Source organism: Curcuma longa, chromosome 2, assembly GCF_044706935.1.
Source record: "Curcuma longa cultivar G26 ecotype Majalengka, Jawa Barat chromosome 2, ITB_CL_G26_1.1, whole genome shotgun sequence".
Lineage (NCBI taxonomy): Eukaryota > Viridiplantae > Streptophyta > Magnoliopsida > Zingiberales > Zingiberaceae > Curcuma > Curcuma longa.
Genome location: NC_133862.1, coordinates 5,263,697 through 5,285,338, shown reverse-complemented (window position 1 = coordinate 5,285,338; position 21,642 = coordinate 5,263,697). Strand labels below are relative to the sequence as shown.

Here is a 21,642-nt window from a genome sequence, read left to right as displayed (position 1 = left end):
AATAAAATAAAAAGGAGCCCGTGAATGAGGTGTCAATAATGGCCAGTCAGCCCAAACGGTCAGCAATTTATTACGTTTTTTATTTAAAAAAAAATTCTTACAAATTCGTACTGAACTAAATTAAATTATAGGTGCCTGAATGACAATTTAAATGTCTTATCATGACACCATGTCCCAGGGACAAATAATGGTCATCTAAAAAAAAATTTTGATTGTCAATTACAATGCAACATAGATTTTTTTTTTCAATGGGATGATAAATCCAATTCTTGACGAGATAATCATATACTTTTTTATTTATATTGATGGTCAATAAAAAATCATTGATCATTTTAAAATTTAATTGATTTAAAAAATCAAATCTGAATTATAAATAATAATAATAATAATAACAATAATGGTGCTTTCATGAATAATTATTTTATTCATATGAATTTATTCACAACACCATGTCACTGGGATCGTTCGCCTGACCCACTAATTGGGTCAATCAACTAGTCTGTCTCGCCCAATTTAATCGCCTTTCCTAATAAGTCCTAATCATCCAATTTGTGCTCATTTGTCGCCCCACTTTGGGCTGCAGTTGACGTAGCTAAATAAATGGACTTGCATAGTGAAGGATAAAAAGAATAGTTCGGTACATAAAATTCATGTCAATGAAGAATTTTGAAAAATCATTAGACTAAATTTAATTAATCAATTATACATTGTTATAGGTATTATGAGTTGGCCCGCAAAGATCAGTCTCAGATCGGAACATGTCAGATAAAGGAAGATGACTTGTCCAAACATGTGGCACAGGTAGAGATCCGGTTGTTGCGGTTGACTTGACCGATTGACTGGACTTAATCGGACACGATCCCTATTCAACCACTCGCCCATCTACCGACCACTTACCCTGACCCATCTTATTTGATGGCTAAGCCCGTTGCCCCTACACTCAAGCCGATTCTTCTCTTTTCGCCCACCAAATCTCTCAGACAGTCACTTCACAGCCGCTAAGCAGTTATGAGACATGACAGTGGAGCTACGAGGGGGCATTCCATTCATACCAATCGCGGATGATCGCGACGACAAGATATTTTTCATACCTTGGTCAACAACTCCTATGGCAAAATCACGACGTAGATATTCTCCTTAATTACCAAAAAATGTCTCCTTTGATAAAATCATTGCGCAAATATTCTCCAAAATACGTCTCATTTGACAAAATCACTGCGCAAATATTCTCCCTCATGAATGACAAGACAAGCTAGTATAGTTCTCTCCCTCTCCGTCTATATAATTTCCTGATATTGCATGCACAAGTACGCAAGACAACACTCACTTCTTCTTCTAGCAACTTGTTATTTTCTTCTTCTTCTTCTCTGTAACTGACTTAAGCATCGGAGTGGTCGAGCCAGAGACCCCTAGCCTTCCTTCTCACGATGTTGGTGTACGCAAGTCCCGAAGTGCATCATCTTCTTCCTTCTCACAACGTTCATCATGATACTGCATGATTGGTGACACGTCCATTAGGCGATCTCAACAGCAACATACATAATTTTATCTTATAGTTTTTAAGAGCTAAAAGTCATGTGACAGTGTACATATAAGATCAAAAAATAATTTATTAATAAAATAAATAATTTTGTTAATATCTTACAGATGAATAAAGAAAACAATTTATAAATAAAAAAGTTACTTAAAAATTAACAACAACAACAACAAAAACTTTTGTACTACATTTGAAATTCGGAACATAACTTAAGAAACATTATTTTTGTCCTTGTCTCATTTTACTAGAAAATTTGAAATTTTGTCCATATATTTTCACCGATTAAGATATTATTTTTATTCAATAAGTTTTCCTATGTAGATTAGAATATTTTGAGTGAAAATAAAAAAAATGCACCTATACTTTCAAAAGTTCCCCTTTTATTTTTATGAAATGATGTCAAAATTTTAATTTTTTCTTAAATTATTTTTACTTTGTCAAATATTTTCTAAAATTATTTTCTTATAAGTTGAAATTATATTTATTTTATGGGCGTACGTGTTTATGTTTTATATTATAAAATTAAGGATTGTTCTATCAATCGTATAGAGGTAACTTAAGAAATTAGGTGTCCTTTTGATTAATTTTTTTTCAACATGATTATTTTTTTATATTGCTAAATATTTTATAAAATTAAAACTCTTTTTTACGAATTTAAAATTAATTAATTTTGTATAATTATGATTATTTTTATAAAAAGTGATTGCACCAGTGTTATAATTGGGCCGGCCTGTTGAGCTTTGAAGAAGCCCAAATCCACTTGCATACAATTCCTCGACCTAACGGTGTGCAGCCGGAGGGATCATTCTCTGTCCTCGTCGGTCTAATGGCAGCCAAGTTGGCGGCGGCCGCAGCGAAGGCGGTGGCAGCGGCCAAAGGCGCAGCGGCGAACGGCTACCAGTACTCGTGGAGGGAGAAGCTCGCCAAGCACAAGGACGAACTCGCCAAAGGCGTATGGGGCTACTGGGAACTAGGTGCCTGGAAGCCCCTTGCGATCAGTGCCCGCAAGCGAGCACGTCTGCGGAAGGAGGTCCTTCTCGCCGGAGAGTTCGTACTTCTTTCTTTTCGCTCCTAAAAGGTGGTTCTTGTGTACTTCTGTTGAAGTTTGTTTCGATTTCGGGGTGTGGTCAGGGATTGGCCTTACGATCCGCCTAGGAAGGAGATGAGGAACAAGAGGAAAGGACATAAATGCGACCGCGTGTCTGCGGAGAAGTGCGCTTCCCTTCGAGAATATTCCTGTCATATAGTTCTGTTTTCATTGTTTTCCAGGGTTTTTGACTCAAGCGTTGATGCTTTGTTTCATAATTTATTTCACCAGGCGGGCGCATACTGCTGAATTGATGAAGAAGATGCCTGAGATGCTTCTCGATTACAAGGTCAGCATTCATACAGAAAATTGGTTTAGGGATTTGTTTTACTTGTCGCAGTCCTACTAGTACCTTTCATTAGTTGCATTGTGAGAAACAAGGATTGAAGTTTTGCTGGTACTGGCTAGCACGAGCTGGACTTTACCAGTGCTTTCCATAGATTCATAAGTGCATAAAGATGATAATAAGCAGCTTCTTTAATCAAACATTTTTTGTGCATGAGAATCTTTGATAAAACTGTTTTAACAAGAGCTTGCTAGAAATGCAAACAGGATTATCGAGAGAATTACATAGAAACTCCTATCTTTCAGTCAAACTACTTTTTTTTTCACAAAAAAAATTAAATCAAATCAAATTCACACCACTAGGTTATACATCTATTTTCGACAATGTTACACTTGCTTCTAATTTATACTTAAAAACACAAGATGCTTATTTTTTTCATTATATTCAATGGCAAATTGATAATTCTTTAAGGCTGTTTTATGAAATAAGAATGAAGTCTTGGTTAACAGTGAAACTAAAATGCTTGTATAGGCAAATTGCCTTTCAAACAGTAAGAGAAGCACTGTCTGATGATGGATTTGCCATCTTCTAACTTGCAACCTCATGACTAGTGAATTTTACCAAGTTATTGTTTTGAAGCAAGGAAAATCGTTGGTTTCTATAGGGATAGTGCATGGTAAGCTGGTAACAGTCAGTTAGCCAGTTGTTAAAATTTAACTTACAGAGTTGAGTTATTTGGGCTTCTCTTTGTTGGGAGGGTAGAGGCTGTCTACTAGAGGAAGTGTTGGATGAAAATATACATCTAAGTAGTCTGGATGATTGCCTAGAAATTGCTTCTTTATGTTTTATGATTACTTGGTTAATGTTTCAGTCATGTCTTGTATAGAATTCAATGGAGAGATAAGATTCATGTAACTGATCCAAATAGTTGGAAGAAAAACGCCATGATGATGGTGGTGGTAGTGGTGGTGATGGCTAATGTTCCAATCATTTAGCTTGTTGAAACTTTTACTGTAGTCCCATACTTTTATTGGTGCATGAAGTGTGACGAATTCTAAGGGCTTGCTCATAATAATGTAACTGAAACTGATACTGTAGTTCCATAGTTCTATTGGTGCTTGAAGCGTGGTGGACTGTAAGGGCTTTCTCATAGTAATTTCATTTTAGATTACCAAGTGAAATCCTACCATGTTCCCTCAAAAAGAAAGTGAAATAATTTGGTAGGTTACCCAATAGCTCTCACTGATCTATTGGCTTAGCTGATTCTTCATAGGAGAATTTCATGATTTTTACCATCAATATTGTGAGTAATGATTATCCAGTGAAATCATTCGACTAGTGACTTCCTATTCTATAGTCTTAGAGAGTGTTTGACCTGATGTTACTACTACATTCATATCATTGTATTGAAAACCAAGAGAAACCATATTGCACCTGAGATTCCTCTGTCCTTCCACAATATAATGCACAAACCACCAAAGAGGTGCTAATAATCCAACATTGGCACATTACATCAAAGGTCATCTAAGATTCACATTTACTCTTCTTCCAACTTTGTGTTGTTAGCCTATCTGCAAAGAGTAGCCAATACATTTTTTAATATCTTCTGCGCAAGTTTTGCACTTTATATGTGATAAAGTGATTTTATCATGTGCAATTTTTTAATACCCTAGTTGGTCTTGTATGACAAGTTGTGAATTAGTTAAGAGGCTTTATAAGCATAGACAAAAGCATTACCATTAACTTTGACTGAAGAATTATGGTTCAATATTGAGCCTGACAAAGTTAAGTTCTCTTCTAGATGACTTATGTCAAAATGGACTCATTTATAGACGTGAAGTGTTTGGCATAGGCTGCATGTGTGATAGCAGATCCATTTTTGGGCCTTATATGTGCCCCTGGTTAGAGATAACTTTGAACTATGAGTTGGAGATTGGATTATAACTGGGACAAGGCATAAATAATGAGAGATTATGATGCCTAGTTTTGTCTGACACAAAAATTGTCGATTAATAAAAGGGTTCTATATTCTTTAATGAGCGAATTACTATTAATTTGGTTGGGGGCACTTTAGTTCAGAAATTGGGTATAACAAAGTTATTCACTCTTATATATATAGGCATGTCATATTTTTTTGAACTGAAGTAGGGTGTTATAAACTGCACATTCAACGCTTGATGTTGCTGCCAAGATCCAAGTCGAGAATCACCTCCAATTTGCAACATTCAAAGTTCAATGACAGCTCCACCACTATCAGACAGACTATTCTTTCCAAACACCTTTAGGTTAAAATCTGCTCATTATAACTCATCCAAATGAGAAAATACTAACTTGTTGGGCTGACCATTGACTTAAATGCCCAATCTTAAGTTAATTGTAGTTCAATTGTGTAAACCTATGAATCCTCTTCAATAGCTCACATCTGTGTGACCAGACTAGGGTATCCTAAATCTTGTAGAACTCCACCCCCATTATTTCTCAATTTGTTTAGGAACTTTCTTCTCAATAGAGAAGTGGTAAGCACATTATACTCGAACAAAGTTGTAGGCAACTGCACTTGTATGTTGTTACTATTTTGCTTTCAGTTATCTCTAGTAAAAGCAAAGTTCCCTGAATTACTTGACGTCTGAATTTTAGGGCTATTTATCAATGTAGTGGCACAAGCATAAATAATTCTACTCTTCTTATTGTCCTGGAAAGTCATGTATCTGAACTTGTGTCAGTGTGGAGCTTTTATATATGCTGATCACTTGCATATTTGAGCCCAAGGATGTTACAACACATGCTTTTAGCGTTGAAAAATCTTTCATTTAAGAAAGTTAATGTAAGGCCACCACGACTTAGTAGTGGTAGTAGCCATGTCTCTCTTGCCACAAAGTGGAATTAAGTCCCCACCTCTCAGATTTATCCAATTTAATGTTTAATGCACTATATGAAGCATTTTTTTAAAAAGGATTTTATCGATCAAATTCTGACCAACCCAAGCTGTGGGGACACTTGATATTGTAGTCAAATGTTAATCTTTTTTGGCTTTTTTTTTTTCATTTTGCAGAAGCGTAGATGGGCAAAGAAGATGAAAGAGGAAGAAGAAAAAAAGGGAAAGACTGCCTAAATTGCCTTTCCGTGTAAGCTAGTGTTCAGGGAATAAAATCGTGTGATCCTCTGCTGCAGCACAATCTCTTTGAATACTTCAACCATGGGAATATTTCATGGAGTTCTAAGATCACGCAATAGCTGCTGTCTTTTTGAAAACATTAATTTCCTTGTATTGGTTCAGAAAACATTACTGAATGTAGAATCACATTGTTGTGTTATGCTTCCTTAACAAAGTTTTATTTTTATGTCTACTTGTTTTTTCACCTATTGTATATAAGTTTATCATTCATAGAATTGAACATTATCACAAAGTGTTATACTTCCTTGCCACAAGTTCACTTCCACACTGCATTTAACATCATCACAAGGATCAGTAGTGTCTTCAAGATAACAATGCACTAACTATCATCTGCTATATACATTAATAGCAGTATTCGTACAAGGAACATGAACCATGCAAAGAACATCATTGTAGTCGAAGAGGACCACAAATTCTAGCCATGGTTGGTTGGCTTGAAAAAGATGAAAGAAACACAATTTACAAAACGAAATTGAAGTATCAAGCATCACATCTTGGCTAATTTCTATTTGCTTCGCTGTTAGTTAGAAATCCACACTCATCTCTTTTGCTGCTTTTATGTGTCAAACAAGCCATTGCAAAGGCAGAGGAGCACAGCCTACAGTCCCATGACCAAACTGTTAGCTCTTAGGTTAGAACTTTCTCCTCTTGGATTTTCTGAAGAACATTTTGAAGGACAAAGGAAAGATAAGAAATGAAGTTTTGGGCTCTGACACACTGCAAAGCAGAAACAATAAGGATCAAAATTGTGCTACAACAATCAAACCTGTTAAGAACTGGATGACTTACCATAACCTTGTGGTTTCAACTTGGGACATCTGTGTGTTGAGGAACCCATGCTGTGACCTCGAGTGCTGTCTGATAGCAAGAATCCGACAGTTCAGGTTTCTGGCGCCAATATTTACCATAGAATCCCTGAAATTTTCAATGGTCGTCTTGAGCAAACAGTAGAAAAATGTCCACGAAATTAATCCAGAAACCTACTCGTAGAGAAAGCTCTGATCATGAAGTCCTACTACAAGAGTAGAAGCTCCGATGTCGGCCACAGTCGACACCACCAACGCGCCCTTGTCTCCCTCCGTCACTATGATCTCCACCTTTGCCTACGAAGTGCAGCAGCTTCAAAGGTCTCAAAATTTTGCCAAAACAAAGAATTCACCTACCTCGGCGATTCCATTGCAGAGGTCCTTGAAGGAGAGAGCCAACTGGAATCCCCTGAGCCTGTAGTTCCTCTGCTTCCTCCTGGACCGCGTCGACGGGCAGACATAGAGAAGAGTTATGGAGTCGCCGCCGCGAATGAAGTTGCTGATCGCCCACTGGAGGGCCGAGCGGGCGGCGCCGGCCTCCTCCACCACCACCACCACCTTCTGGCTCTCCATGCCCAGAACAAAAGCAAGGCAAGCCTCTTTAACTGCCTACCTTCCTATAATATACCCAAAGAAGATGCCGGAGAGGGAGTGAGAACAAAGGAGGCGGACGGAGGAAACGACATCGCACCAACAAGCTTTTAATGGATAGGTAGATTACTGGAAAAAGGTCTGGAATCAGACAGGAAATCTTTCGACTGTTTTCGTGAACTTATCTAAGTTTGGAGTGAGGAATCTAAAGGAAGAAAATTCTAAGATTCACTGAGCACAGAATGTGACCTGACGAATCGGATCGGGTTTAAATTTCAATAGCTCCGACCCGATAGTACACGTCAGCATAATGGAAACGTGTCGACGTGTAATTAGCCGGGAGGACACCGATCGACGTGTCTCCAAATTCCCACGTGGAAGGACCTTAACCTAAAGCGAGCAACAGTGCGGCGTGCGACGACCGACGACCGTCGCCGCTTGAAGAGATCGCGGTCGCCGGAGACTGACTCGCGATCTCGACTCCTCGCTGCTTCGTCGGGGCATCCTCCGCCTCCTCGACGCCGCTAGACTTGTTCTTCCACCGTTCCCGGATCCTCCTCATGGCTCTCCCTTTCTCCGCCCTCGCCTTCTTCCTCTACCTCGCCTTTGAGTTTCCCGCCGGGTCTTCTGGCCCTACCGTTGTCGTCGCCGCCGAAGAGAGCGTTCAGGTCGGTGGAATTCTTTTATCCTCTGATCTAGATCTAGGCATCGGTTCCATGAACAAATTCTAATCCATTTATCTGATTTCCTTTTTTTCTGCAGATTACATATGGTAGTGTGATTAAGTTGATGCACGAAAGAACAAAGTTTCGGCTGCATTCGCACGACGTGCCCTATGGCTCAGGGAGCGGGCAGCAGTCTGTCACCGGATTCCCCAATGTCGATGATTCAAACAGCTACTGGGTATGTGTGACATTATCGGGTTTATCTTTTTTCTTAATGTTCATTAGTATGTATTTAAGCAAATTTCATAATTTAGATTGCTTTAAAAAAATTAAGGAGAGTGTCATAATAATTTCTACTCTTTAAAATAACACATTGGTGTTTGATGTCACCCTATTCCAGTATCTACATTAAAACAATGAAATCAAGTCATTATTTTTTGCTCTTGTTAATCAGAGTTTTAAATTAGCTGAAAGCTCTTTTTTTTAAAAAAAAAAATTGTGTGTGTGTGTGTGTGTGTGTGATTTGAGGCTTAGTTCAACTTGATTTTGGTGAAATGAGCTCACCATCATGAGGAAAATTGAGCTGGATGAAATTTGGATTCATAAAAACTGAACTGTTTGAGATTGCTTGAATCACTGATCCAGATGAACTTGACCAGTGCTTTTGGTGGAAATGTTGCTGCCCCTTCCCTGCTGGCAATTGTGTCAACCACAACATCAACATCCTCAAAGCTCGTGACCTTTCCCTCGGCAAAATTCGGGTAGCAACTGCCAGTGGATAATGAAGTTAGAATTGGTCTACAAGATCAATCCAATCAAATAGATGGGAAATAAGAATTGGTTTTCAGACTGAGTAGAAAAGAGCGTTATTCAAATCCTAATAAGTACAAATATACATATTGTAATCAATCTCATTAATTGAATAATTTATTCTTTCATAATTTCTAACATGGTATTGGAGCCACCACCAATCCTTTAGCGATTTGTCTTCCCTTTTACTCTTTTCTTTTGCAACTCTTGGTTGGAGGGGAGGTTGATCTCTTTTGGCATTGCTCTTCTTCTCATTTCCTCTGGCATCTCATTGATCTGTCGCTTTATCATTGCCTAAACTAATCCATCACCCTCCAATCATCACCTGAAGCCCATTCTCACTTAAGTGAAAGATTCGTACGTCGATCTTCCCCTCTCTATGATCTTGGCCAAACACTCGACTCGTCTTTTGTTGTTTTTCAGTATCATCACCTTCATTGTTGCATAGAGATTCATCACCAGATTGCTAACTCCACCACTTCCTACTAGAGACCGCACTGGCTAGCTCCATTGGTGTTCTGCCGCTGTGACACCTTTGTCTTCGTCCACAACCATTGTTTTCACATTGATTGACAATCTAGACTTGCCAATTGGTCGCTCCTGCCTTTGCCTTGCCAATTGAAGTTGATTGATCACCACCCTTGCTCCACCAATAGATCAAGATCTCTCTTGTCTTACTGTAAAATGCATATCTTCTGATTATTCATTGAAAGCTAGCTCGTCATCCTGTAAGACGTGTAGATCATCTTTAGACAATGTGGGTTATCCTATGATTGTTATTATTTTGTGTACAGATCATTCCAAGCAATTTCATATGGATATTTACATGATTGTTAATCCATTTGAATGTAGATTGTGAAGTCTCCACCTGAGTCTTCTGCAAAACAAGGTGATGTTATCCCTAATGGAACAATCATAAGACTGCAGCATATGCGAACTCGAAAATGGTTACACAGCCACCTACATGCTTCACCAATTTCTGGTAATTTGGAGGTTAGTATTCAGTTGATTTCGGATATGGTTTCTACATATTGTCCTTACATGAGGCCTTGGTTGCTGAATCCTGCATGCTGCTTGTGTGCATATTTATGCTAATGGAAAAATTACTATTGCATGCTGCTTGTTCCAGGGATACATTGCTTGAAGAACAATATGGATAGATTTGTTAATATAAGGAATTACATTTTCAGTTATCTAGCTAAATCTTTGTACACTGTCTCTGCAAGATCAACCATAATATATGCAGTTACTGCATTAACAAAGAAGAGAACTGAGCTATCACCATCTTATCTGTAGATATCACTCAAATAGATGGGATTCTTCTTGCATCATCAACTGATTATTGAAATGTTTCAGTCACAAATGAAAATATACTATTCTACTGTTATCTTTTTATGTTCTTATATCAAGTTTGTTATGATCAGATGCTGGTTTATTGATTTATCTCAACAAACCAATATAAATACTATCTGCTGTCTATATAGTAGATATGCGTACTGAATGGTGTTCGTTACTGGTCTTCAGTATAGTTCTCTGAACAAAAATGAATTGTTTGTATCATGATTCTTCATGTTTGAAAAAAAAATAGGAAACATAAAGTGAGGAGACCTTTGGATATCCTTTGCAAACTTGATCCTTATTGTACCTTAGAATAGAAACTCTTGCTTATTGTGTCAACAAGGATCAGATGTGGCGGCGGCGGTTAAATTAGCATTGAACCTACGTCTCAAGTATTGTTTAGACATTGCTTGCAGTTTAGCAAGTGCCAAGGCATGAAAGTGTGACTAACAGTCGCAAGCCTTTTTACTATAGACAGTGAAGGCAAATGTGAAGTTTTGTACGTTGCTTTAGTTTTTCCTACGACTACAATGGAAGCAAATAGTGACAGATAATACTCATAAAAGGTTTTCATCATGTCTTTCCACAATAAAAACTCAACCCTGTTTGGATTGCTGCAGCATACTGCTTTTTAAATACTAGAGTTACTATCATATATTGTGTTTACTAGTTGAATCAAAGGTGACCCGAACTTTGCTTCGTTCTGAATTTTGTTGTTTCTAATCCTATAGGTGAGTTGCTTTGGTGGAGAAGACCAATCTGATACTGGAGACTTTTGGCGGTGAGAACTGCTTTGGAGCTACTCGTCCTACTTTTGCATCTTATGAACAACACAAGAGTTCTTGATTTAGACATTCTCTTTATGTTTCAGGTTAGAGATCGAGGGAAATGGTAAAACATGGAAACAAGACCAAAGGATAAGGCTGCGACACATCGATACTAGTGGTTACCTACACAGTCACGACAAGAAATATACCCGTATAGCTGGAGGACAACAAGAGGTAATCTCAATGTTTCAGCATTGCCAATAAAAAAGACGAACCCGACGAGAGCTTGCGTTGTCTTTAGTCTGAAATGTTAACAGTTAAGTTCACTTGTGTGCAGGTTTGTGGAATTAGTGAGAAGCGTCCGGATAACGTCTGGTTAGCAGCAGAGGGTGTCTATCTTCCAGTCAACGCGAGCAAGTAATATTTAAGTTCTCAAGCTTTGCATCAATTATGCTAAAAGGATTTAATGAATCAAATTATACAATTTAATGAGTGATTTAGGGTGTAGATTGGATGATCTTATATACCAAATTAGTGCAGACATACAGAAATCAAACTAATCAAGATGACTAGTTCGGTTGAAACTAGTTAATCTAGAAAGATCGATAAAGATACCCGCGTAGACACGTGTCAGAAAGTTCAAACACCATACCCGAGCTCTTGACCCGATTGAGTTAATCGAGTTTGCCGAACTTCTCGAGATCAACTCAAACAGGTTGACTCACAAGAAAATCACAATTTTTTTTTTTCGCTTTTTTTTTTGTCCCAAGATAATTAAATTGGATTTTAGAAAGGAAGTAAAAACAAGGAGCCATAAAAAGGATATCCTACGATCCAGTTGTCGGCACGTGACCGGCCCCGGCGCATCACGTGCGACACCAGCCGTCTCTCCTTCCAGCGCCGCTAGAGCCGTTGCTCACTCTCCTTATCGGCCGGGGGCGGTACACCACCCACGAATGCTGGTGGCGCTCCGGCGAGCTTTCCTCCTCCGACTCCGGCTTCAGCTCCGCCCTCGGAGGCTCGCGCTTGTCCTTGTCCTCGAGGTCCCGCTTCCTCCCGACGAGCCTCGGGCTCAGCCCCAGCCACGGAGCCGCGCTCGTCGCCTCCTCCGCCTGCATCGCCGCATCCTCTTCCGTCGACGTGTCGTCCTCCAACTCGTCGTTCTCTTCTCCTTCCGCTCGAGCGGCCGGAAACAGCTCCAGCACCGTCGAGGGAAGAGACGCCGCCTCCCCGCTGACGCCGTCGTCCGCGTGCTTGGACACGAGGGCCGCGATATGGTTGCACAAGCTCTTCATTTTGGCGAGCTTGCGGAAGAGCCGGGCGTTCTCTTTCCTTAGCCGATCGTTCTCCTCCATTAACTCAACCGAACCTCCAGGCCCAGGTGCCCCCGTAGCCGTCGTGGGCGACGAGGAGTTCGACAAGATGACCTGCTCATCCCCCGAGTTCTCCAGCGACCCCGGCCCGTTTAACGAAACATCTACCTGGATCGGCGCCGCCACGGGCGGAGCAGATGGCGCGATTTTGCGGCGGCGGATGTCGCAAAGGAGGCGCTTTTCGCCTCTGCGGAAGCAATCGTTGGCGAACTCCCACCGATCCCCGGCTATCTTTCGAAATCCCTATCAACAAAATCCACTACAAATTCAGGAATAGGAAAGAGACTAAAATATCGAACCTCGTGATCGGGAGCCACCCACGTAAGTGTTGAGCTGGCGTACGAAGCTGGAGAAATTGTTGTGCTTGAAGTACTTCGGAAGCAGATCGCTCGCGAACTCCGCCGGACGCCACACCACGAACGTCGATCCGTCCTCGCTCCACGAGATCACGTCGTCCACCGACGGATCATCCACCAGCTGGTACGTCTTCGTCAGGAACGGCGTGGGGAGCATTACCCTCTGCCCCTCTGCGGCCGGGGGCAGAACTTCCGCCACGCCGGAGGGCTTCTCGACGGCCGTACGCACGCGGTTTGCAGTCGCCATCACCGCCCGCTCGACGGAATGCTCCAGAGAAGGTTCGGGTCTTCTGGATCCCTCTGGAAGAAAGCGGTACGAGAGGAGGAAGGGATAAGAAAGAACTGGAAGCAAGCGTGGGACCCTCTCCCCCGCCACAAGTTCTGGAATCTTCTCGTCTTCTTTTAGAGGATCATAAAGTGTACGGTTGGGATGTGAATGTGGGAAGGATTCGGAAGGGACACGTGTCGATAAGGGGGTCGTCGTAAAGAAGTGCAATTTGGAAAGCGAGCTTTACGGATCTTTTACACGAAGCTTAAAATCCGTGGGCTTAGCCCATGGGCCGTCGAATCATCAATATCTTAGCCCATTACAATCAGATTCCAATAAGATTCGGAATCAAAAGTTGCACTTTTTGCTATTCTATTCTCCCTTGACTGGCGCAGGTTAGCAATCAAGAACATTTGTTTTGCTAAGAACTTGGCTGTAATCATCCTATTGCTTTGTCCAATTGCTTCCAAAATTTTAGACAAAATGCCCCGTTGGGTATTCTTGCTCGCTGCCATTGTAGTCGTAATACAGCCGCTCGCCCTTCGTTATATCTCGATTGGCAATCAGAAGAACGCGAGACTCGCCGTTCAGACTGAACCGGACGCATTTGAGATTCTGTTTCTTCTTCCCATCCCTGCTTGACAACGAGCATCAGGCGCAGTGCATGCACAAGAGAAATTGGTTAAAATTCAATGGAAGTTAAATGACCTTGTGTGGTTGTTGATGCCGTTGATGAAGCGGGCGATGTTGCTTCGCTGATCAGGGCATATCACGAGGCTCTTTGAAGGATCATTAGCCGACAGCAATGTCATCATGCTATCGCCATCGTCGTGTTCTCTGTTCTTCAGGTAATCGACGTCGCCGACGTACTCCGTTACGATGGTTAGGTCCCTGATGAACCTATCGGCCTCCACTGTGAATCTGTCGCGGGCAGTGATGATGCACAGTTGAAGAAGACATTCACAGAGATTGCAAACATAGAATATGATGCTTATGAGGAAGATGCTAACCCTTCAAGAGGATCATAAACCACCATCAGAGGAGGCCATTCTCCCCTCGCCATCATTTTCTTACACAGGTTCAAGGTTTCGGCGTCTTCCTTACACAACACCTGCATTGAACTTGAATCTGTAATCTATGTGATTGGGATCAGAAAGAATCTAGGAATCCATTACCTGCATCCCTCCTTTCTCAGAGCAAGCGCAATTCGCTGACCTTGGAGCCATTCCGAGGCGGTAGGTGAGCTCATTGCTGAAGACGGCGCCGGTGGCCGTTAAAGCAGTGGCCAGCGACGCCATCTGCTCCAGCCTCCGGTCCGGATCCTCACTAGGGTTGAAAGGTAGAAGCTTTCTCTTCTTCTTTGCCATTGCCAATCCTCCCGACCGCTTCTTCCTCTTCCTCGACCCGAGATCTTCTGGTCCCGAGGACCGTTGTAACCGGAAGAAATCAACGATCTTGGTCTGGATCAGAGGGAACTCTGCAATCGAAACCGTCAGATCGACTGAGCGCGATGAAAGGAATGACATAAAAGACTCACGCTTGGGTTTCCTGTCGGCGGAGCACAAGGGGCAGAACCAAAGGCCCTTGGGGACGCGGGCGAGGATGGGGCGGAGGCAGAAGGTGTGGAACCCTCGATCGCACTTGTCGCAGAGGAGGAGCTCGCCGTCGTTGTCGCCGGAGCGGCATTCCTCGCACACGATGGCTTCGAAGCGACTCGCCTTTGCGCCGGACGGAGGGGAGGTGTAGGGGGGAGCGTGGGTTCGCCTCCTGAATGGGGTTTTGGGAGCCATGCGAGGCGATGGGATTGGAGGGGGAGTGAAGAAGAAGGCGCGGATCTATAACGGAGCGCAGAAAAATGGCGGGTACTATTTGTTTTGGCGCGCAGTATTGCGGCAACAGGTTGGAATTTGGCGCCAAGCTTTTCTGAGTTTCTGTTCCTGTTCTTCCGGTTAAATATTCTGAAATAAAATCTAAGCCGAAAATATTATTCTCTAAGCTTAAGATGACAATTCAATTAAAGAATCAATTTCAATTTTAAATTTGTAATTAAGTTTGTTAATTATCCTTTTTTTAGTTGTTGATATTTGATATTTTTTTTATTTAATAGTCTCACCAATGCAGCAGAGAGAGTTTAGCATTTGACAATCTTCAGTGAATATTTTTTTTACCCATTCATTTAATATTATTTTCTAAATTACAAGGTTGAAGCCTTTAAAAAGATTAACAAGACTAACATTGTTTGGGAGGAAATGAAAAAAAAAAAGAAGGAAAACTTAAGTAAGGAATAAAATTTACCCTTAAGGATTGCATGCTTATGAATTATTATACTTTCTTAAATTCTAATTTGTGATATAAAAAAGAGGAAAAGAATTTAAAAATATTTTATTTTAATTTTATCTCTATTTTAAAATATTAATTATTAAATTAACTTATTTATTTAGGTATATTTTCTTTGTTGTCACTCCTCACATAACGCACGTCTTTACTGTCCAGTGTCCAATTGCTCACATTGTATGACGTCGATGTAGATCCTTGTCATAAATCTATTCAAATACAAAATTCAAAAGACAAAGACAAATAATCTTAATATTCTTCTTCTCCTCCAAAGACAAAAACTTATTAAAGCAGCATTATCTATTTTACGATCTTACATATCCCAACTTCTACATACAATATTGAAATAATTTTATAATTTTCCATCCCTCCTTTATATGCATTATCTAAGAAAATAAAAATATTTTTATAACTTTATATATTTAACTTTTATATCTCTTTCTTTTCTAAGATAATATATATTACTTAATGAACCTTTCATCCCTTTCTCTCTTATCAAAGAGCATTATTATTTTATGATCTTTCTCTTATATTAATATACCCTCTCTTATCCCATCCAAAGATAGGGTAACCATTTGTAATCCATCTTTCTATAAGCAATATTTTCTATTTAATAGATTTATCAATAGAGTTACCCTAATGTTTGTTGTTCAGTCTTCATGTAACCTTGTGTTGTTGCATCACGTGGACATGAGAGTTTTGTTTGTGAGAACACACGGGATGGATTACTAATGCATGCGCCTACAAACAGCTCCGGAATACTACATCTCACACGGATTCATCAGCAAAGGAATCCTAAATCATCTGCCTGACTCAAAGGTAATGCGACATTAGAGACTGACAGCTGAATTGTCCCCTTCATCAAGGTTGACCATCAATCTCCTCTTTGCTGTTTTGGCCCTGTAACACCACACTTCAAATGCCTCACTCAGGTCCGGATAACTCGACTGCTCATTTCTCTTCATCCAGTCAGCGAGTATATCAGCTTGATCGTTCGATGGCAAGGCAAGCACAAGTGAAGTGATCGCACCTTCTATGTTCTGGCACAAATCGCTGTCCATCTTGTGAGGAAATGAGTTGTCCTCGACGCATTTTGAATCGAGTACAGGCTTCACCTCCCTAATGTAAGGGAGCCATGTCTTCAAGAACTGGACTCTGGACGGCGTCGGAAGAACCACGCTGCCGTATCCAATAGCATCCAACGCTTTCCCAGTCACTTCGATCAACTTAGCCTTCACAGACCAGAAAGTGGAGTTGTACTTCTCATCTTGAATGACTCCTAACACGTGATCAGATATAATAGCCCAGTTAGAAACAAATTCCTCCATCATTTCCAATTTTGGAAGTATATTGCTCATCCACTCGACGTCTGATAGGGTTTGGAAGAGGCGTTGTTCAGCTGCTTCCGGGGACTGTTTAAAGCCAGAGAGCAGCCAATCCAGTGTGGTTGCTAGTGTGGTGAATATCCTGGATAGGCATCCATTTACCTCAGATTTTACATCCTCATCTATGACGACCAATGGAGTGTCTTCGTCCTCCAGTAGCATGTATTCAACTTGTTCCTGTGCAGACTTTTTTAGATCATCTGTGAATGGAGGAAAGGAACATCCGACGGTCGTGGCACAATGTAAAGCTGAAAGGAATACATTCTTAGTAGCATTTAAATCAGCAGGTTTTAGCCGGGCTATAAGAGGTTGAGCTTCGGGACCTAGAGTAGAAGCAACTTTAACAATTTCTTCCTCTTCCTCTTCTCCCCAAGGCACAGCCTCCAAGTAATTGATGCAGCTCTGGCTGATTGATCTGCACTCGAGAGCAACTGAAGCTCGAAGGATACCAAGCACAGACATGACAGAATCCCATGAGTCTGAAACTGATTCTTCAGACAAATATAATAGCTTCAAGAGCTTAACATAGTTTTCATACTCGCTGCTTTTGCAAGGAACTTCAATGCAATTCTTTGATTCAAGGCTTGGATTACTAAGATTGTTCTTGGTAAGTAAATCTGAAAAGTACTTGCTTTGTCTCCTTAGAATGGATGAGTGGCAGAGGAACCACTCAGGCTTCCCATCTCTGTTCTTTAGGCGAAGGGTAACATCACTGGTTGCCTGGTCACCAAAACCATAACTTTCAGCTGAACTGGATTGTTCCATATGCATAAATAACTGCTTTCATTTCATGCTTTATCTCAGGACAGGTGAGGTTTAGAGATCTGTAAATGAAGAAAAAGCACAATTTTTCAAAACCCAATTCTAAAATACTAAAATTTGAACAAAGCTCTTATCAAACTAGCCTAGCTAGCACTGTTTGGCGTGTTTTGTTGGAATTTTCTTAATTGTGGACTGATATTAATAACTGATTTTGGTTTCAATGAATCAAACTAAGTAAGTTGAACCCAAAGTGTTTAAACGGTGCAGTGAATGAATTGCATGAAGTGGATGGTTGTGTAGATCTAATGCCCTAATAATTTTTTGTAGGAGAGTTGTTTAGGGCTTTGCATCTACAAAAGACGGTTAGATCTCCTCTTTCCTCTCGTGCTGTGGTGAACAATCGTATATTTTTGATTTTGCAAATAATTTCTCGCTCGATTTTACAAGGTGTATGTTGGTAGAAAATTTTCCAACCTGCAGCATCAAAGACTCCATGTAGAGATATAGAATAAACTGATAGTTTAACATCATTTACTAGTTCAATGACTCCAAAATGACACCCCTTATTCTATCACCACTATATGCTTTCATCTGAAGATTGAACCATCAAGAGTAAATTAAAATTTTCTTGTTCACCCATGGACATCTCCAACTGTAATGAAGCCAGTAAGGATTAGTAATTGGCGTTTGAAAACTATCTTATTTGCCATTAGGAAATTCTGACGGTTTATAGTACCATCCTTGAAGTTGTTTTGTATTCTCAATTATTAGGTTTCTCTATTGAGTCGGTTATGCAAAATTTTACAAAGATAAAGTTTTTCTGCAAACCAAATACATTCCAAAAAATTCGATTGATGAAGCAATAGACACAGAATCACCGATCAGTAAAGTCAGTACCTAAATTTGTCAGTCCGATTAGAGAAATTAATCAGCAATCTTACCAAACTATTTGAGGGTATCATTCAGAAGCGTAAAGAGAGTATAACATTATCGGACAGCAATCAAGGCAAGAAAGTACAAAAATCCACATAGAATTACCTGATGCGGTCGAGAGGCGTCGCCAGTGCTTCCGTAGCGGAGGAGGAAGAGCAGGTGAGTTGCCGAGAGGTAGAGGAGAGGGCGAGATGGATGAGTGGACGCCGAAAGGAGAAAGCATGGTGGAGATCGTTAAAGGGAACGTAGACATCGTCGCATCCGCCATCGGTGGTCGTCCATCGGATCCTAAGCCGGAGAGGCGGCAGAAAAGGGGAGACGGGAAGAAGCTTCCGGCGTCGCGATGGAAAGGGTTTCGCCAAGGAAGGGACAACGAGGCACGCCCTCCTCCTCCTCACCACATTTGTTTGACCTTTTGACAACATAACTCTCTTTGTTCTACAATTTACAACAAGAGCCCTTCGTACTTTTCACATAAGTCCTCGTACTTTATGGATCGATAAATAACGGCCATTAAGTAGTGTTCGATAGATGGGCATAACGCTCCCGGGTATAATTGATTAGTAGCCCCCGGGGCATAGGTGAGTTGGTTACGACGCAGTAGACTTGCAGAAGAGGGCAAGGGTTCGAATCCTGACGAAGCCAGGCAATACCCTCCTGCGTCGTAACCAACTGCACTTTCTCGATTTACCTCCTCACAGATGGTCGTGGGGCCGACCGTGTGGGGCCGCTAAGGTGGCGGATCCACCTTTTTGCAGAAGATTATGACGGAGCAAACTTACAAAAAAGGATAAGGGTTCAAATTTGGATCAAGCTGGTCAATATTCTCATGATCAACTAGTTTTTTTACCTTTCACATATGATCGTGGAGTCGACCGTATGAGATCGCTAATATACATATTTCAATCGAGAATTATGATGCACGAGAGAATCGACCAATAATTATACCGTTACACCATGCCTAGAGGAAGCCCTACATCCTCTTTAAGGATATGTGTTTAGAATTAATTTGATTCATCAATATAAATTATGCATTTAGAAAGCTCTTAGAAAATATCTAAATATGTTCACAATACAAAGATTCTAGAAAAATGTCTAAAATGATCACAAACAAAATCCTAAAAAGAAAGATCATGCCAATCAAAGAATAGATTAAGAATTTTTGTTGAGCTTAAAATTTGATGAGCAAGGAACCTCTAGAACTAAATAATAGTAGGAGGAAGCATGATAGTTACGTAATTACATATGGAATACTGATAAACTTCAGTAAAAGGTGGAATTCATTATTTAACGGTCGGTTCCACGACTATCTATGAAGAGGTAAATCAGAAAACTATGGTTGACCACTATAAGAGAGGACATTGTCTCGCTTTCATCGAGATTCGATCCTTATTCATTTCAACAAATCTGCCCTGTAATAATCAACTCAACCATACTCTGAGGACGCGAGAACTGATAAACAACTTGGCACGAGGTTGCAATCTATTTGCACAGAAACGAAGCACTATCTAACTTCTTCAGTACTCTGATTTTATTTTCACATCTCCATTCTGTAAAGTTTGCAGTGACTGTGCCGGCCTCCTTGATTCCTTCAAAAAGGAACTCATATGATCAGTAAAAATTGACTCTATATTTTGTCTGAGCAAAAACAATAGACCAAACAATTGTCACTGTGAAATGTTTTGGATCTACAGTTTGTATGCAAAGATTAGTGATATACACAAGTAGTTACAACACAAAATACATACATATATTGAACGAGATGTATCACGCAATCTTAAATCATCCTTACAATACAATCTTGAAGAATAAAAGAGAAAATCTAAACAAATACAAAACCTATATCATTCATGAATAAAACAATCTAGCAATCTTTTATCTTAGTTTTGGTCAGATTCACCACTTTCATTTGAAGTTGCAGAACTAAATCTCTTTGAGGCATTCTGGCACACTGGTTCTGGAACCTTACCACATCTGGAGAATTCCAAGCAGAAACCTTCTTTCTTTTCGAACCAATTTGGCAAAGACTCCAGCATGTCCAATCCAATGAGTGTTAGGTGTTCCATCTGTTCGAGTCCCTTCATGCTTTCTGGCAAATGCTTCATACCAGGGCACCCAACTATTTCCAACTCTCTAAGACCTCTGAACTTGCTCCAATTCCACGATTTAGATGTTAACAGAGTTCCACTGCTCAACCACAGGCTCAACTTCTTGACGGCTGTGAGCTCCACCTCCAATTGCTTCAGTTTGGGGCACTGAATGATCATCAATTCAGTGAGCTTAGGGAACAGTTCTTGGGATTTCCTTTGAACCTTTTGCCATTGCTGTAGCTCAGGCATTTCGGAGAAAGTGAGCTTGCTCAATGAAGCAAATGTGCCATTTTCACCATAGAACTCATCATCCACTTTACGCAGTTCAACCATCCCACTTATCTCAACAACCTCAAGGCGAGCTAACAGCCCAAGTGGGGGAAGACTTGTGCAATTCCGGAGGTTCACAAGCTTGATCTCTGTCAAGGTGTAGTGATATGGTTGCCCAACTTTCATCCAGTTTGGGAATTCCTTGCCCGGGTAAGAATTGATCTCCAGTGTTCGCAAAGCCGTGCCGGGTTGGAGGCATTCAAGTATGTCCAGCAATGAATCAGAGCTTACGCTATGATCCCTATTCCAATGCAGCACCAAATTCCTAGTGAATCGTTTGTTCTTCAGCTTCAGGGCTTCGGCATCATTCGTACTAGGCACTCGTTCAAGGCCTCTCAATTGCAAGTCCTCTAGATACCTCAGTGGCCCTAACTCAGTGACCGTGCTACTTCCACTTTCTTGAAGTGCAACAAAGCCTGACAAATTCCTGAGCTCAGACAGTTGCCGCATTCCACTGGGCATTTTAGTTAATGACAAACATCCAACTAGACTAAGGCTTCTCAAGCTTTTCAGATTGCCAAACTCATCTGGAAACTCTTCTAACCGATGACAACATTCGAGGTCTAACTCTTGCAAATCCTTAAGGTTCGACAGTGATTGAGGCAGCTTTGTGAGGTTTTTACAGAATGGTAGTTTCATTACCTGCAAGTTCTGGAGCTTGCCGATGCAATGTGGTAGTTTGAGGAGCTTGTAGCAATGAGACAACTTCAAGATCTGCAAACTGCCGAGGTCGCAGAAGGAATCAGGAA

The 21,642-nt window shown here is 40.7% G+C and overlaps 6 protein-coding genes across 6 annotated transcripts; 2 read left to right on the top strand and 4 right to left on the bottom strand.

Annotated features, from left to right (window-relative positions):
* Positions 1–2,363: 2,363 nt before the first annotated feature.
* Positions 2,364–6,106, top strand: LOC141815166 (uncharacterized). Its single transcript, XM_074703096.1, has 4 exons — positions 2,364–2,584; positions 2,669–2,749; positions 2,856–2,913; positions 5,963–6,106. The coding sequence occupies exons 1-4, from the start codon at positions 2,364–2,366 to the stop codon at positions 6,020–6,022; spliced, it is 420 nt and encodes a 139-aa protein (XP_074559197.1). The 3' UTR covers positions 6,023–6,106.
* Positions 6,107–6,717: 611 nt separating this feature from the next.
* On the bottom strand, positions 6,718–7,464 carry LOC141821291 (uncharacterized). Its single transcript, XM_074708701.1, has 4 exons — positions 7,249–7,464; positions 7,070–7,188; positions 6,875–7,000; positions 6,718–6,802 (listed from the first exon to the last, which is right to left on the bottom strand). The coding sequence occupies exons 1-4, from the start codon at positions 7,462–7,464 to the stop codon at positions 6,718–6,720; spliced, it is 546 nt and encodes a 181-aa protein (XP_074564802.1).
* Positions 7,465–7,892: 428 nt separating this feature from the next.
* On the top strand, positions 7,893–11,598 carry LOC141821290 (stromal cell-derived factor 2-like protein). The gene is made up of 6 exons (XM_074708700.1): positions 7,893–8,150; positions 8,245–8,385; positions 9,810–9,950; positions 11,027–11,076; positions 11,167–11,296; positions 11,400–11,598. The coding sequence occupies exons 1-6, from the start codon at positions 8,043–8,045 to the stop codon at positions 11,481–11,483; spliced, it is 654 nt and encodes a 217-aa protein (XP_074564801.1). The 5' UTR covers positions 7,893–8,042; the 3' UTR covers positions 11,484–11,598.
* A 56-nt stretch (positions 11,599–11,654) lies between these two features.
* Positions 11,655–13,100, bottom strand: LOC141821289 (heat stress transcription factor B-2b-like). Its single transcript, XM_074708699.1, has 2 exons — positions 12,757–13,100; positions 11,655–12,678 (listed from the first exon to the last, which is right to left on the bottom strand). The coding sequence occupies exons 1-2, from the start codon at positions 13,036–13,038 to the stop codon at positions 11,929–11,931; spliced, it is 1,032 nt and encodes a 343-aa protein (XP_074564800.1). The 5' UTR covers positions 13,039–13,100; the 3' UTR covers positions 11,655–11,928.
* A 433-nt stretch (positions 13,101–13,533) lies between these two features.
* On the bottom strand, positions 13,534–14,849 carry LOC141822404 (histone-lysine N-methyltransferase ATXR6-like). The gene is made up of 5 exons (XM_074709849.1): positions 14,597–14,849; positions 14,235–14,536; positions 14,070–14,170; positions 13,768–13,980; positions 13,534–13,693 (listed from the first exon to the last, which is right to left on the bottom strand). The coding sequence occupies exons 1-5, from the start codon at positions 14,847–14,849 to the stop codon at positions 13,534–13,536; spliced, it is 1,029 nt and encodes a 342-aa protein (XP_074565950.1).
* A 1,183-nt stretch (positions 14,850–16,032) lies between these two features.
* On the bottom strand, positions 16,033–18,842 carry LOC141821413 (BTB/POZ domain-containing protein At3g05675-like). Its single transcript, XM_074708845.1, has 2 exons — positions 18,579–18,842; positions 16,033–17,602 (listed from the first exon to the last, which is right to left on the bottom strand). Exon 2 carries the CDS (start codon positions 17,547–17,549, stop codon positions 16,224–16,226), a length of 1,326 nt encoding a protein of 441 aa, XP_074564946.1. The 5' UTR covers positions 17,550–17,602; positions 18,579–18,842; the 3' UTR covers positions 16,033–16,223.
* Positions 18,843–21,642: the final 2,800 nt, after the last annotated feature.